This window comes from Orbilia oligospora (assembly GCF_000225545.1).
Source record: "Orbilia oligospora ATCC 24927 unplaced genomic scaffold scaffold00054, whole genome shotgun sequence".
Classification (NCBI taxonomy): Eukaryota; Fungi; Ascomycota; class Orbiliomycetes; order Orbiliales; family Orbiliaceae; genus Orbilia; species Orbilia oligospora.
In genome coordinates this window covers 2,282,025-2,298,078 of record NW_011645611.1, presented here as the reverse complement: position 1 = coordinate 2,298,078, position 16,054 = coordinate 2,282,025, and the positions used below count along the sequence as shown (strand labels likewise).

The 16,054-nt window shown below is 45.3% G+C and overlaps 4 protein-coding genes across 4 annotated transcripts; 1 reads left to right on the top strand and 3 right to left on the bottom strand.

Annotated features, from left to right (window-relative positions):
- Window positions 1-1,593: 1,593 nt before the first annotated feature.
- AOL_s00054g698 (uncharacterized protein) lies at window positions 1,594-5,155 on the bottom strand (the record flags this gene model as incomplete). Its single annotated transcript, XM_011122014.1, has 8 exons — window positions 1,594-2,687; window positions 2,749-2,986; window positions 3,049-3,279; window positions 3,347-4,323; window positions 4,389-4,445; window positions 4,511-4,590; window positions 4,675-5,027; window positions 5,129-5,155. 8 exons carry the CDS (start codon window positions 5,153-5,155, stop codon window positions 1,594-1,596), a joined length of 3,057 nt encoding a protein of 1,018 aa, XP_011120316.1.
- Window positions 5,156-6,184: 1,029 nt separating this feature from the next.
- On the top strand, window positions 6,185-6,852 carry AOL_s00054g697 (uncharacterized protein; the record flags this gene model as incomplete). Its single annotated transcript, XM_011122013.1, has 4 exons — window positions 6,185-6,232; window positions 6,319-6,411; window positions 6,616-6,673; window positions 6,737-6,852. 4 exons carry the CDS (start codon window positions 6,185-6,187, stop codon window positions 6,850-6,852), a joined length of 315 nt encoding a protein of 104 aa, XP_011120315.1.
- Window positions 6,853-7,536: 684 nt separating this feature from the next.
- Window positions 7,537-8,106, bottom strand: AOL_s00054g696 (uncharacterized protein; the record flags this gene model as incomplete). Its single annotated transcript, XM_011122012.1, has 1 exon — window positions 7,537-8,106. One exon carries the CDS (start codon window positions 8,104-8,106, stop codon window positions 7,537-7,539), a length of 570 nt encoding a protein of 189 aa, XP_011120314.1.
- Window positions 8,107-9,930: 1,824 nt separating this feature from the next.
- AOL_s00054g695 (uncharacterized protein) lies at window positions 9,931-13,296 on the bottom strand (the record flags this gene model as incomplete). The annotated part of the gene is made up of 3 exons (XM_011122011.1): window positions 9,931-10,959; window positions 11,035-12,393; window positions 12,475-13,296. 3 exons carry the CDS (start codon window positions 13,294-13,296, stop codon window positions 9,931-9,933), a joined length of 3,210 nt encoding a protein of 1,069 aa, XP_011120313.1.
- Between the last annotated feature and the right edge of the window lie 2,758 nt (window positions 13,297-16,054).

Below are 16,054 nucleotides of genomic sequence, written 5' to 3'. Positions count from 1 at the left end.
CCAGCTCCACAATCTTGGAAATCGGGCTCGGGAAAAATTTCTTTTATATTTTATGCATATACTTTATACTGCTTCCCATAAGCGTACCTATACTATTGGCGTTCACAGCCCGTGCATCGAGTTGTCATCGATTGGTAATATCGATCAATTGCATATTGATCATCTCCGCATAATCTTGATTGGAGAGAAAGGATATCTTCGCGCTTAGCACTCAAAAGCAGTGATCATGTCGTCTTATATTGATCATGATATTATATTACGCTCAATCGCATATATGTTTGTTGCAACGTTGAAAGAGTATACAGTATCAAAATCTGATTGCCAAAAATATATTCCCTCAGAAAAAGTTTTTTCAAAGGGTTACTGCAAATTTCCCGGGAATTTGATATCTTCCAATGCAACCAGACAAGCGATTCCAATCAGGGTACGAATGTCAGGGTGTGAACCGATTGGAGCGTATGCCGTCGATGTTTCCCAAAACGGCGATGAAAAATACCACAAAAACAACTCTTCGTAGCTTTCCTGATATCAATTCTTTGCCAATTATTTCCTTCTATAGTAATCAAGATACTCTACTACTTCAGTTCAACAATTGTCCGTACTGTGCAACGTCCTAACAAACCAAAATTGAATAAACAAAACTTCAAAGATAGATTAAATGTACCTTCGAGGCCCGAATGGCACCCTTGGGTTGGCCAATTGGGTGAACGTTCACGAGACCCATCGAAAGTTGTTGTATCAGCAAACATGTAGCACCTCACATAATACCTGTTACACAATTATAGGTCTAGATGCAAGCCTAAAACTCCAGCCATTCATAAAATATAATCACTTATATACACACATATGTATATATAATCAGTGTATTTAATTCTTCAATTGTGTACGCATATACGTAAGTTCTACAGTCGTAGTAGATATGTCCTTAAGTAATCATGCTTGATCTAATTATATTTCCATACAGTGCTCTCGTAATCTTACGGTTGCATTTGATCGAGTAAAAGAAAAGCAGTAGTAAAATAAAGGTATATCCATCATCACTTGAGCTATATATTGAATTTCTGCATCCCATGAAACGACTTTCAAAAATGAAAAAGGAAAGAAAGAAACCTATTTGACAACCCTGACCTTTAGCTAGAAAGATCCCCATGATAAAAACACTTACTAAAGACGAATTATAGAAAGAAAGAAAAAAGAGAAAATTCACCGTCTTCAGAGACGCCAGCCAAAGAAAAAAAAAGCAATGGTGGGGGTACGGGGCCCCCACTTGAAGAGAGAAAAAAAGGGATTAGGCGAGGGTAAGACGCGTGAACAAAAATGCAAATAAGCAGGAATTGCGAGTGCAGGACAAAGACGATTGCTCGTCAATCTGCGCCAGCATAAGAAAATATAAACGTCGTTACGACGAGGATACGGTAATACGAAAGAGAGGCCGAAGAACTGAGGAGTCAGCATAAACCAACAATCCTAGTCCGTGCAGGCCCGACCCGCCACTATTCAAAGCTGTTCTGACAAGTAACTGTAGAGAAGAGGAGAGTGGAGATAGCCGATTGGGCAGTGCATCAACCCATCCTCTCAAAAACACATCGTTGCTCACGGCTTTGCACCTGGCAATTCCGATTTGACAGATTTGACAGAATCGCTCATTTGATCTGTAGAATCATACCCACCCCCATTCCCACCGGTACCATTAGTGATGACCGTGATTTGGCCGTCCCTAATAGGGGCGGGAGACGGCACAAGACCTCTGGGGGCTAGTGAAACTCTCGTTGACTTGCGTGAGGACTGTCGAATGATAGTCATGTTGTGGGGCTCCCTTGCCTCCTCAAACAAGCTGGACCTCGCTTTTCGAATCTGTTGCTGGGGTGTGGGTAGTGGTTGTGACTTTCTAGATAATGATGGTGTTTTGAGATCCGATACACTCTGTGCACGAGCCGCGACGGGAGGAGCTGATACTACACGTGAAGGCTGCGATGTTTTAGAGTTTGAAGATGCAGAGGATGGGGATCGATTGAAATTTGGCTTCTTAAGCCCAGAGCCCGGTGTGTTCGATACCAGTTGGAAGCGGCTGGGTGGTATGTAGTTGGGATCAACTGCAACCCTTGTTGGCAAATCCTTCGCCGGAGTTGAAGCGGCTCGCCGGAACAGATCATCGCCGAGCCTGATAAAGGAGGTGTTGCCCTTTCTTATGGTTGGAGGATCTTCAGGCGGGGTAAGCTTCGTGGCAGCGGCCGGGCTACGCGACTTTTTTTGATTGGTGGCGGACTTCTGAGGCATCCCGGAGTCAAGGTCCATGGGATCTCCACTCTTCCCACTGGATACAGAATCTTCATGATCCATGGTACTGTCCTTTGGGGTATTGATACTTGTAGCAGCAGGGGTACTAGTTATAGTTTGATCCACCATCACGCCCTCCTCAAGGACGGGTTCGTCCTCCCGGGGCGCGATCGTGGGCGGAGCGGCCTGCAAAAGCGATTGTCTCCCCATGACAAACGGCACCCACACAAGAGCACGCGGATTCAACTTCACATACCCCTTACTCTCCCATTTGTCGATTATAGTCTGCATTAGCTCCCTATCAATACGGAAGGCGTATGTCTTCGTGATAGGATCGCGAATCAGGACCTGAAGGTTTTCAAGTGCACTGATAACATCGTCTGCAGTCATCCCGGTTTGGTCGCACATTGCTGTCGCAGGCTGCCGTTAGCTTGATGAGCACGGATGATGAGGGGTCCGAAAAAATCTTACTTTGAACACTTGTCCCTCCATCAAAGTCTCTGAGGAGGTAACATAATGTAAGCTTCCAGTAATTGCGGTATGAGACTAATCCGAGGTCCGATAACGGCTTCTCAGGTGAGCCCAACCTGCCTTCTGCTCGCGTTAGAAGGTAAGAGAAGTCGATGAGTAAATGTCCGTATCCTTTCCTCTGATGGATTGGTAAGGTTAAGATACAGGAGACGTTGTTTGAACTCGTTGAACGTTTTTCCTAATATGCCCTGTCAGTTTTATTGAACCCTAAGTGCCTCGCTAACTGCCTAAATGTATTACCTTGGAAAAATATCCAACGAAATGGCACCCGGTCTCATTATACTCCGCCATAACATAGAACAGGAATTGGTCGACGTCATAGTAAAGCGTTTTAGAGCCAAGGAATAACTTAGCCAGCAAGCACAAGTTCTGGCAATAAGCCGGCTGTTTTCGCCCATCGACTTCGAATATCGAAACCGTTCCATCACGGTAGATTTCATCACCTGGCGGATGCTTGTGCGGACATTTTAACTAATTTCACCGAGTTTAGCCTAGGGTTCAAGGCCGACCAAGTATTATCGGCGGAATATACACTCACCCGATGTCTCCACTGTACAAACTCTGAATTCATGTATTTAAGACAAAACTCACAGAGAAAGAGGATTCGATTCCTGCTATACTCTTCTGGGTACGGCGCCGCATACCATGTATCTATCTGATGGTTTCCGAAATGAACAGATTTGATCATACTAGCATGGTTGCTAGCTCTCAGAGCCTGATCATGCTTTCTACCAGGTTTTGGTGTCGGCATAGATGCAGCGAGCATGGCCTCTCTCTGTGCCTTCTCCTCGTCTGCCTCTTGTCGAGCCTTATCGAACTTGATCTTGTCGACAGCCAAAGGTAACGTTTTTGATGTATCGGTTTCAGTCTCATTAAGGATTCCACCGTAAGGCTTCACGTTCTCGTCTGTAACACTTTCATAGTAGGAGAGGGTATAATGTGAGTATTGGACCTGGGGTTGTGGTTGAAACGGGTTATGTGCTGGTGTCAACCATGGCTGCGATGAATTCCTCTGGCCCTTCTTAGGGAATTGAGAAAGTATCGAAGAAGAGGTAGCTATGGCATAAGCCAGCCTTTCCGGTTTGAACTTCAGCTTCAAGATGAGCCCTCCTTGGTTTGACTTTTGAATACTGGCACCTCTCGAAGACCCCTCCGGGAACCGTGTCCTCCTCGCGCGACTCGATATTCTAATCGGAGTAGAAGTATCATGTTCAGGTTCTGCACTCGCACCGTCTGTTTGAAGGTGAAGGTAATTTGTCCTTCCAGTCCGCCTTTGCGGTCGGGATCCAGAAGGCGTTTTGAATTCGTCAGAATGCCTTGTCCGTAGTCGTCTTGTCGCCCCATCCATATTCTGAGTCTCAGCAACGTTCGGAGTAGCTTTGCCTGCTGCATTTCGGCTTTGGGTAGGTGTAACTTTTAGTTTTAAACGGGGGGTAGTCCTCTCCTCGGTTGCATCTGCAGCGTCATCTTCAAATATCACGTTTGCACAAGTTGGGCATCGCCAATCCGAAATAGCTGAGACCCCACAAGTTAGTACACTATGTACACCTATAAATTACAATTCCGAGTGCCTTTCTTACCATCACCACTAGCCAGTTGACCGGGTCCCTTATGGTTACGGGCACATTGTCGGTGGGCTTTGAATACACAAAGTTAGATCGATATAACACGATATCACCAGATATAACCGGGCTCGACTTACCACTATCATAACAGAGCTTACACTCCAGTAATTCTTCATAAGTCTCACTGGGGTCATCCTCTTCTGTTCCACCACAGAATCTACCAAGCGACGCCACACCAGTTAGCTCCACAATCCCACAACCTCCTTCCCAATCTCGAAAATAGAAAGGATAAGAAACTCACATGCATATATCTTTTACCCGCCCCGCTACTTCTTCATTATCCTCCGACTGCCCATCCCAAACCTCATCCCCAGACGAAGATGAATCATCACTACTGCTGCTGCTACTCGTAGTATCGTCCGTTGATCCACTATCGTCGTCGCTATCGCTATCACCGGATACACTTTGATCGTCGCCACTGCCACTTTCACTCCCACTGCTATCGTCGCTGCCGGTCTCGCTGCCGGTCTCGCTATCGCTACCGGTTTCGCTAGCACTGGTACCGTCGCTCGTACTCGAAGCTCTGGAAGCAGCGCCACGTGGGACGGGTGTGGAGGGTGTATCCGATTCGTCGCCTTCGTCGTCAGAGTCCCGCTAATGACACCAAGCTGTTTAGCAAATCCGTCGGTTCTAAAACGTAGATTCCAAGATGTGAAGAACAAAGAGAATACGGACAAAAACAGACACGCACACACCTTTCGCTTCTTAACCGCCACAGTCATCTTTTTTCGACAATCGTTAGAACAAAACTTGAAGTGGTTTTCTTTCTTTCTTTCGTTCGTTCTCTCTCAAAACTGATCTCCCCCCAATATCAAAGTCCCCTGTCTTTCTTTTCCCTTCCCAAGCCCCTTGCTTCCGTTGAACTTCAGGCACGAGGTTCTTTCCCCAAGTCCACTACCACCCTATCTTATCGAGGCGAAATGTAAGGATACTGTCATGCGGCGGCCGGGATTATTATCAAAAGATCGATAGCTTTGCCTCTTTCCCAACAGGGAACTTCCCCCAAGCCGTAAACCACTATCGTATCCCAATGGAATATATCGTTTTTTTGCTGTCGAACCGGGAGGTTATCGCGTTTGGGGGCTTTAGGTACTTCAAACCCCCAAAGGTAGCCAAGACCGTTCTTCCCCCCAGATTGAAAGCGGGTCCGTCCGTCCACACAAAGGAAATACACCAATATAGCTGAACCCGTCGGAGACGAAGAAATAATTGTTATCGACGCGTTTGTTCGCAAAAGTATCGTTCAAATTTCGCCGATAAAGGGGGGAAGCGGGAGGATTGAGGAATTGATATCACTTATGTTGTCCCAAAATAAGATGACGACGGCGTAAAAAGCTGAAACAGCTATAGAAATGGATTTCGTAAAGGATCGCCTTTGATATCGAAAAAGTCCAGTAGGCGGTATATTCAACAGTTTTTTTTTTTTGAAGCTCGAGAGGTGGGATGAGGATGAGGGGAGTAGGGATGGGTGTCTTTCTTTGCCGCGATGCGCGCAAAAACGATGTAGTAAGTTCTTAGTTTAGTCTGTTTGTCCATTTCCCCCGTCGCGATAGCCCTGGGACCCAAAGCACCAGCCACAATTACATTTCCAGTTATTGTGGCTAGTAAACTCAATACGGCGGTGCAATTGGGGCTCTTGACGACATTCCCGAACAAACAACGACTTCCAAAGAAACCCGTCCCGATAGACCCTCTGACCATCCACCCATCCATCGCATTCCGAATCAACGATATCGTAAAACCCGTCCATCATGCCTGTCCCATGGGAAACCCTCCTGCCATTCGGCCTCGTCATTGCCGTACGTACAATTGAAATCCACCGGACCGATCCCAAGCAAGGCAAAAGCATACACCCGACTAACAACCTCTCTCTTACTCCTCATAGATGTTCACCATCTCCGGCGCCGGTATGTCGACGGTTTCATACGTTGCCGAGGGTTATAAGCCCAGAAGATACAATACAGATATTTGGGATCATGTAAGTCCTTCCATATTCACCCTTCGCGAGCTTCCCTTCAAGATATGCTAACTTGATACGCAACTTATTAGCAAAGTAAATAACGGACATCTCCCTCCCCCCTTCATCCAACTATCCCCGGAAACCAGTCTTACTAACTATATGCGACTTTTGTTGCTTTCATCTAGTGATGAGACGGGATCAGCGCCTTACAAATATCCATAGAGGACAATCAGATGCGCCGAGGGCGCCGAAGGGCTTCGAATTGAGTTCACAATGGAGGGTACGTACAATCCGTCCCAAATGCTGGGGTTATATTCATAAACGGATACTAATATTCTCCTAGCTGGAAAAACGTATATCGTAATCGAAGGTCTCCGACGGAACATTATTGGAAAGCACAGTGGCACAAAGACCTGGATCATGTATACACCAGAAACAAACGAGGACTGTCCATGGTAGAAAGTGTTTTTTTGGGCGGCGAAAAAGGTTGGAAGATTTTTTGGAGTGTATGTACATACGCCGACATTTTATATATGATAAAATTCAGCAATTTCTCTTTTTTTTTGCAAAAATTTGGAGGTACTCGAAGTTATTTTGAACAAATTTGGTACTCGAACTAGAGTCTGCAAAGTTACGAACAAGATTTACAGAGGCCAGAGGTGAACAAAATAAGGGACTTATTTTATAATTGATATCGCGGGTATCCTTCTAAGAAAAAATAAACACAGGAAAGGGAAAATAAAAACGGGATATACATAGGTAGGAAAGGATCTAGGAAATACATGAATTTGTCTCATCTCGCCAGCTCGCTCTATCTTGCTTTCTTTCTTTTTCGAAGAGGTATATAGTATAACAAAAACAGAACAAAAAATATATATATAAAAAGAAAACTCGTCTCTGGTCATGAGATATATAAAAGGGGCGAACAATCAGAAGGGAATAGAAAAGAGAGGGGAAAAAAGGTAGTAGGTGAAGGTAATAAAAAGGGAAAAAAAGGGCAGACATCTGTCTCGAGACCTCATTCCTCATCCTCTCTATACGATATACTTTTTAGAATCAAAAAGCACCAACCCACCTCCTCCTAACCACATATCCAACCGCCAACCCCAAAACCAGAGTTCCCAAAACTAGCCCCACGGCCAGTCAATCATTGCTCATGACAATCGTAGGATCCGCCAGTTGTTCATCAATTTTATCCAATGTGATGATATTGACTTCCTCTACTGCATCTCCTACCCCTCCACCCCCAGTTCCACCCCCACCCCCACTCCCCGTAGTACTAGTACTTGAACCGGCACCGGCACTGGTACTACTACCCCCAGCAGGGCCTCCAACAGGTGCAGTACCACTCCCATCTGCCTTCCCACCTTCCCTCACAATCCTCAAAGGTAGCACACTCGGCAACTCACTCTCATCATCCGAATCAATCTCATCATCGTCCTCATCCTCATCCTCCACATCCTCCAAATCATCATCCGACATATGTAAACTATGCAATTCCTCTTGCGGCATAGACTCCTTAATCAAATCTACCACATCATCATCATCCTCATCATCCGAGGATGAAACCACATCATCATCGTCGTCGTCGTCTTCATCGTCATCGTCATCGTCGTCGTCGTCTTCGAGTAACGACCTTCCTCCTCTCGGTTTACTCAGTAGAACCGGTGAATTCGCCCCAAGTTCTCCATGATCTTCGCTACCGGATGACATCTGTAAAAGTAATTCAAACCCCCCAGAACCAGGGTATACTGTCAGCTGATACTATCACACTATACGCATACCCTGAAAGCATAAACATCATACTGGGGAACATCCCTTCCCCGCTATTATCATGATGACGATCTCTTCCGTAGTAATAGTAATAAATCTCCCCTTCTTCTTCATTTTCTTCATCCTCATCTTCACGTTTTTTTCTTTCTTTCCCTTTTCTTTCTTTTTCTTCTTTTTCTTTTTTTTCTTCTTTTCTTTTATCATTACCACCAACTTCATCATCATCCTTCTTTTCTCGAACAAGGCTTTCAGACTGCAGAGGCACACAACAACTAGCACTCACCCCATCATCCCCCAGAACTCTCCTCGTAAATTCATCTTCATCAAAAGCTTCCTCGTGTTCCACCATAAACCCTTCCCCTTCGATATCATGGCTTCCGCCACTACCGTTTTTGCTGCTATCGCCGCTAGGACCGATGATAGTTTCCTCGGGATTTTCAGAAATCTTTCGCCATTTTAACGCAATTCGTAAAGGTTTTACACGGCTTCCGTCTGGATTTGTAGGACCGGAAGATGATGATGCACTTTCGTTCGACGATATTGTGGATACCTGTGAAACTCCAGGGAACAGCGTGCGGAAGAACGTCAACGGTGTCTATAATCAGTAAACCATGTTTCTTCTCCCAAAAAAAAAGAAAGAAAGAAAGAAAAGAAGCGGAATATTAAAAGTCAAAGGATAAACAAAAGCGGCAGAAATATCACAATTTCACTCGCAACATTATTAATTTACCATCAATTCCCCTCTTCTTTTTTCAAAAGAGGGGGAGGATTCTTTCAAAGAAGATGTTTCTAGAGAATTACACCCCTACTATACTAATGCTAGCTATCATCTTGCGTCCTTTTTCTAGGGCTATAGCTAGCTAGCATATGGGGATGTAATAAAAAGAAAAAGAGAGAGATAGAGAGATACGGAATTATACGAAGTCAATCAGAGAGGATTTCCGAACCCGAAGTGCGAGAGCAGCAGCAGCATCATTACCAGGTATTTTCACGAATATAAAAAGCGAAGGCAGAAGCAGACCGATGACACGAGAACTAGACGGCGTGTTTCTTCTTCGCACTATTGTCTTTTAAAGTTATCTTTGATTACCCTTTGTTCTTTTCTTCTTTTCTTCTTCTTCTTTTTTTTGTCTTATAGAACCCTTGGAGCCTAACGTAGGTCGATTGTGTGTGCGTGTAGGATTTCTGGTTTTTTTGGGGGGAGAGCATATGGACGAGCGCGAGTGCAGGACGCCAGATGAAAAAGAAGAAAACAGTCATATAAGGGAAAGTAGGATGGTTTAAAGCAAAAAATTGGGGAATAAGAATCAGAAAAAAGGACAGAGACGTAGAAAGGGGGAAAGGAAAAAAACCGTCGTCAGCCATAAGTTCAACGTCGCTCCCAAGAAGAATCGTCTTTTATACATGAAATGCAACGGTCCACGAATGAAATGCAAAAACGCCAGGAAGTGGGAAAAGTAACGGAAGGAGAAAAGAAAAGAGAAAAAAAAGGGCTATGCAGAGAAGCATACCAGAGAATTGAAAAATAGAAGTTAAAAAAAGGGAAGGGGAGATTGTGAGAATGAAAGGACAAAGATTCCAGAACTTTGGTACGGTGGCTGTCTATATGAGACCAAAAAATGATCCAGGTAAAAGATGGCCTCTATTTTACGCTGAAAAGGAAAGAAAAAAGAAGAGAAACATGCCGATTAACCGAGTTCAAATAAGCCTGAACAAGATCAGTCGCTCACATAATTCGTCTATTCGTAAATAAATAAAGGCTTCTCAGGGCTCCAAGGGTTCATGCTTCTTCTTCTTATCATCGTCATCGTCGTCACGTTTCGTCGTTTCCATTTCATGATCATCGTCGCCATCCTTATCCTTCTTTGTTTGATCTGCTTCAAGGTCTGCTTCTGTGGTCGCTTTCGCTGTCGTATTCGTATCCGTAGCGCTGCTGCTGCTCTGGCCCTGTTCAAAATCCTCACCAATCCCCGCACCGTGCTCATCCTCTTCATCCTCAATATCGTCCTCAACATCTTCTGAAAGCAAGAGTTGTAGGTATCTTACTTGGTTACGGTCGCCTGTCAACTCCAACTTCATTTGATCGTCGTCATCGCTGTCCCCCAAGTTCATCTCCTCATCTTCGTCTTCGTCCGAGCTGCTGCCGAATCCGGATAACGATTTGTCGCCACTCTCATCTGGGTGTCCTTCTCGGGAGCCGATGTCCGCACCTACGTCGCCGTCGTCGCCGTCAAATGTTTCTGCCGTCTGTATGTCCGCGCCTTCGCCGATTCCACTGTTCTGTAGTTCGATAGTATCCAATCCGGTGTCAGACGTACCACTAATTTGTCCGAGTCCACCACCTCCAAACGTCTGCGTTACACTCATCGAACCACCCATTCCAGGTCTACCGGACATAATGTCAGGTCTCACACCACCAAGGATCGCATTGTCTCTTTCCCGAGTTTCTGTAAGGGTGTGCTCCATATAAAACACCCAAGCAGCATCGTGGAGTTTTTCGTGGACCGATGGGGCTAATGCCGCACCAGGCTGTCGCTCAGCGAATTTAACCACTTCCTCAGCGATCAATGTTAGGTGACCCATGTATCCCAACCTCATATTAGATTCTGCTTGTGCTTTGTCGGATGCTTTCTGTCCCTCAACGATTCGCTCTGTGATGCTTCCTTGGATGAAAAGATCATTGGCTAGGTGTCTGTTGAAGCCTCTATCCATTGGCCCGTTGAAAACTTGTTGAACGACGTCGTATACAACGTTATGTAAAAAGTTGTTCCAGGGGAACCTGAAAAAGAAGTCCTGCCTTTTGAGTTAGAACAAGTAACAGGCTCTTGGGGAAAAAAAAAAAGAGAAGTTGAGTATCTTGACTCTTACCAGTATTGTGGGGACAACTCGATGCTGGACAAACATCATCTTCAAATAATCACCAACCAGCGGTCTTCCATCAGTGTCGATATCGATACCAGGTGCTTTCAGTAACTCCGGATCCAAGAGCAAGTCCTTTACCGCTCTACTGGCCGCTTCCTCGGCACTTTCTGGCAGCGGTGGTAGAGGCTTTTCGGTATTCTTCTCAACTTCTGGCTCGACAATTTCGGGCTTAGAAATCGAAGCAGGATCAGCAAGAGTCGCCGTTATTGTCGGCGGTGATGACATGTGCTCATCTGGCTCATCTGCATCAGTCTTGTCGTCCGTAGTTTCTGGTTTATCCAGTGGAGCCAATGGGGGTGGAGACTGCATAACCGTATCTTCATCGTCGATCTTGATAGCTTCGACGCTCTTGGCAGTTTCAGTAATTGGGGAGAGCGCTGCGACAGGCTGGGAAGAAGTTGGAACATCAAGTTCCGTAACAACCGGCTCCGAGCCTTCAGTTTCCGGCTTATCTTCCTTTGGTGAGGTAGTTGGATCCTCAACTATCGATGGTTTTATCTTCTCCTGTCCTTCTGCAAACTCTCCATCGTTAACCTCTTCTAAAACAGTCCCTACCGCCACAGTCTCAAACTCCTCCTCATCCTTCTTCTCAGAAAGATAAGCTGAACGATTGTAAAGAGATCCCCGCAGATCCTGTCGGCCAACAACAAGAGTCGCCAGATCAAGCTCCCTTTGCCGTCGAAGTTGTTCTCTCTGAGAATCTCTCCTTTTAACATACTCGTCGCTACCCTTCTCGTTCAACAAACCCATGTTACTACAATGCAAAAGTTCAGCCATAAGTTCACATGTCTTAAATCGGTCAAAACCTAAGGGCTCAATTGTTCCACCAAATGCAGCCTTCAACTCCCTCCTCTTGACCGTTCGGGTTCCGTCTTCGTTCAAAACAGTTGGTTCGGAATTCAGGATTAACCCTGTAAAATCCGGTACATGTTTGGCGAATAATCTTAGAAGATTGCCGAGATATATTGGGTCCCGACCAGAAGGAGTAGAATCGATACCACCGTGTACTTCCGGGTCGTAGTCCGAGTTGTTCTTGCGAATAACTTCAATTATGATTCCGACGCCGACAGTAAGAGGGTTACCGCCCTTGAGCATGGCACCAATAAGACTCTCCACGCTATCCTCTGATACCAACTGACGAGTGAGGTTGTTAGGACCGATGCATGATTGTTCGTTCTGGGATGCATTAGCGGAGATGGTAATGATCGCTTTCAAGAAGTCTCCGGTAGAAGTTTGAGTAGTCGAAGAGTGTTCAGGAGAGAGGAAGGATAGGAGTCGGGGTATTAATTCCTTTTCACATAACCACTATATATAATATAATTTGTTAGTTTTAAAGTGTCTACCCCGTCTCAGCCTCAACAAAGAGAGGATACGGGCCGCACTCACATCAACAATACCACTCCCTCCATCTGACTTCTCCATGCTGATAATCTTCAGGATCAAATCCATAATAAGAGGAGTGTCGATATGCTTCAGCATCATGGGGACAATATTCTCAATCGACTTGAAGAAATCCATCATTTCCCCTGTCTTCTTATCGAACAGGGTTTCGTTTACTTTCGTAAAGTAACCGGCCTGAAGAGGATCCAACGGTGCAGGCCGCTCCAAAAACTTCCAAAACATCCGTAAGTTGTCGAGATTATCCATAAGAGCCTCGCATATCGACCATGTTTCGCTAGACAAGACCTCGCAGGAGACATAAGAATATTTAGCCCGGGTTTTCTCCGCCTTTTCTCTTTCCAATTCGCTCGTAGATGGCGAGGGTGGTGCAAGTTCGGCGGCGGCAGCAGCAGTAGCAGCCTGTTGTTGTTCTTCTTCCTTCGGTGAAGAAGGAGATGCCTCGTCCGATGGAGCGGCGGTGGTAGCATCAACAGGCTTCTCATCGTCTCCTTCTTCAGCAGTAGATTTTTCCCCTTCTGCATCCTTTTCTGCAGCTTCTACCACTTCATCAGGAGTGAGCGGTAAAGCCTTAGCGTCACCAGGAATCCCCATCACCGTCGGAGCCGGTATCTTGGCTGCAATGACATATTCAAGGAGTTTGCGAATGATAGCATCTTCGCGGATGAATTCGATAAGTTTGGTGTTATGCTGTTTGAGCTCTTGGATGAGGTCTGGTTCTTCGAGTAAGGTCTCGAGGGTGACATCAGGCTTGTCTAATAAGGTTTCTATGGTGCTGATATTCGCATAGCCACCGAATCGCCAAAACATGCTGAGCTGTTCGGAAGGAGGAAATCGAGTTTCCTTTTTACCAGGACAAAAAGGAAGGAAAGGGTGAGGTTTATTTTTTTATGTATTTTTTTTCTTTTCTTTTCTTTTCTTTTGTTTCTTTCTTCGAGGCCAGTCGGAAGGGGAGTGGGGGAGGAGAAGGGAGGGGAGGAGGGGAGTGAAGGGAAGGGAAGAAATGATTGATAGGATCAGAAGGCCGGGCGAAAAAGTGGGAGAGTTGAAAGTATGGAGGGGTAGAGATTGGGATTAGACTGTGTTGCGTGTGAGGTGGAGCTAACAGATTCGAATTCGGCCCTGAACTACATAACGAAACGTCAGAATCGGGAGCTGGTCGCCTGAGCTGGAGAGGGAGTTCTCATACGGGCTTTCTATCGAGGACAATAAGGTTTTCTAGAAGGATCGAGTAGCTTTGAGGAGACGTATCGATATCAACGAAGGCTAAATTTGAAGAAGTAAAGTTCTCGTAGAGTTAGCTAGCTAAGCTTATGGCTTTGAATTGCGGTTGTCCATTGTTCAATCCCAAACAACCCCAGCAGCTGCAGCCCGGACGAAGGATTCTCCCTCCCACGGACAAGAAGTCGACACTGCAGCTTGAGACAAGACACCATGCAGGGCTGAGAGAAGCTTGACAGAATAAAAAGAAGATCATACCTTTTCAGAATTGAACACCGAATAAGAATAATAATAAGAAGAAGAAGACCCGATGAGATGTGGCTTGGAAGCCGATGGCAGATGGCGAAGATGATATTTATTCGAGGATGATGGAAACGAACATCATTCACGTTCGAGCTCGGGGTTTAATTGCTCCTCCACCACCACCACGACTAGGCAATGCTATTAATTACCCAGGCAGGTACTTACTTCTTACTATGCCTGTACTCCGGAAGGTAAGTAGTCACTTATCCATCGTTCTTTTTTTTATTCCATGTTTGCAGAGCTCCAATTAAATTGTTTAACCTCACGGCTCTAGCGAGGCAATCCTGCATTCGAATAGCTAAACAGGCTCCACTCTTCCGAAACCAGATCGTACCGTACCGTACACTACAGGACAGTACAGGACATTACATTACATATACACTACATCTCGAAGAAGAATCCTACATAGATAGAGGTATGATGTGCTGTTCACCTAATATAACGAGGATAATAACTTCTATCTGTAGGATTTTACAAAAGAACCATCCCTCCCTCGCCCTCTCAGTGGCTTGAAAACTTGAAACTCGTTCAAAGAGCTCTTCCGAACATACTATGTCATTCCAAAGAGAACGAAAACGTAAATCAAAGAAATCCGAGCGAGTCGCATGCAACGGGGACCATGGGGGCGAATTCGAAAGGGGAAGGGAAAAGAAAGAAGGCAAAGGAAGGAAAGGGCGGCGCTTAAGCTCAAAGTCCAAGAAGACCGTGCATGAATTTAAATTAATAGTAGCTTCTAGCTCTCCGGCGGGGGTTCTTATAACACCACATATGCAACAGCTAGGTAAGTACTTACTTACATACTTACATATATAGCTTAGCTGCATTGTCCACTCACTAACACTTGCAATTGAGCTCGTGATAAGGCAAGCAGGAAAAATGAACCCCACCTTCTGATTGCTAATCCCGATAGCTGGCTAGGTACTCATTAGGTAGCAAGCGAGCGAGCAAGGCGTGGCGGGCTGGCAGGGCCGGGCTGGCCCACGTTTTTGTGCATTGCAGAAACACCCAACCTCGAACGTTCCATACGAGGCACCTGTCATATCAGAGGTACATGTCCATGTACATGTACCCTCGGATCCGACTTATGGATATTAGGTATATACTGGGCTAACTTGGTCAGACAATTAAGTGTAACCGACAGATGGGGCACGTGTGCAGCAATCGAATCGGATCTAAAGCCTTTAAAAAATCGGCCCGAGAACATTGCACTACTCTGCTGATCGATATCCGCACTCCAACCTTATGATACTAAATCATATTCGACATACCGAATACAATATTAGGCATTTTATGCCGTACGATATATTAGACAATTTTATGCTACTAATATTAAGTGCTTAGGTACTTAAGGTACGTACTCGAACAGTCATGTACCGCAAAATACGAAAGAATAAACCAACCGCATCTTCAACCTCAACTTCAAATGCATCACCACCGCCACTTTAAGACGGAATCGACTCCCCAATCCGGTCAATCAACCAATCATCAACTAGTATCAAATACCATCTCCAACCAGTCTACCAGCGTCTGACCTCCCAAAGTCTTCACGAAAATTCTAAGAAGCGTTCCAAAAGTAACCATATCATCCATCCAACTCGACATGAATTACAATCGAAATCCTTCGGCAAATATTAACCAGATCTGACCATTCCATCCCCACCACATACTCCGAACCCTCCGTTCTGAGCAAAACCAAGTCTAATGGATTACTTCCCCTATAAGCCAAAAACATCCGTCCTGAGAAAACTTCCATACCGAACTACTTAACTTTGGTAGTTTTATAATACCCAAATCCAGCCAATCCCTCCCAGATCCCGGGGGGGGCACATCATGTAAGCTCGTAAGCTTCGATCTCGTAAACCCACTCGGCGCTGCCGCGTTTACGAACTTAAACTAGCTTACTTACTCCACAATTGATGTGCAATATAAATATCAACCTAGACTCCGTCATCTCCGAAATTCGCGAACTCCGAATACCTGTACAGCTGTATACCTAAGTACATACTTACTCCGAAATTTCGCGAAACTAACTTAGTTTTTTAAG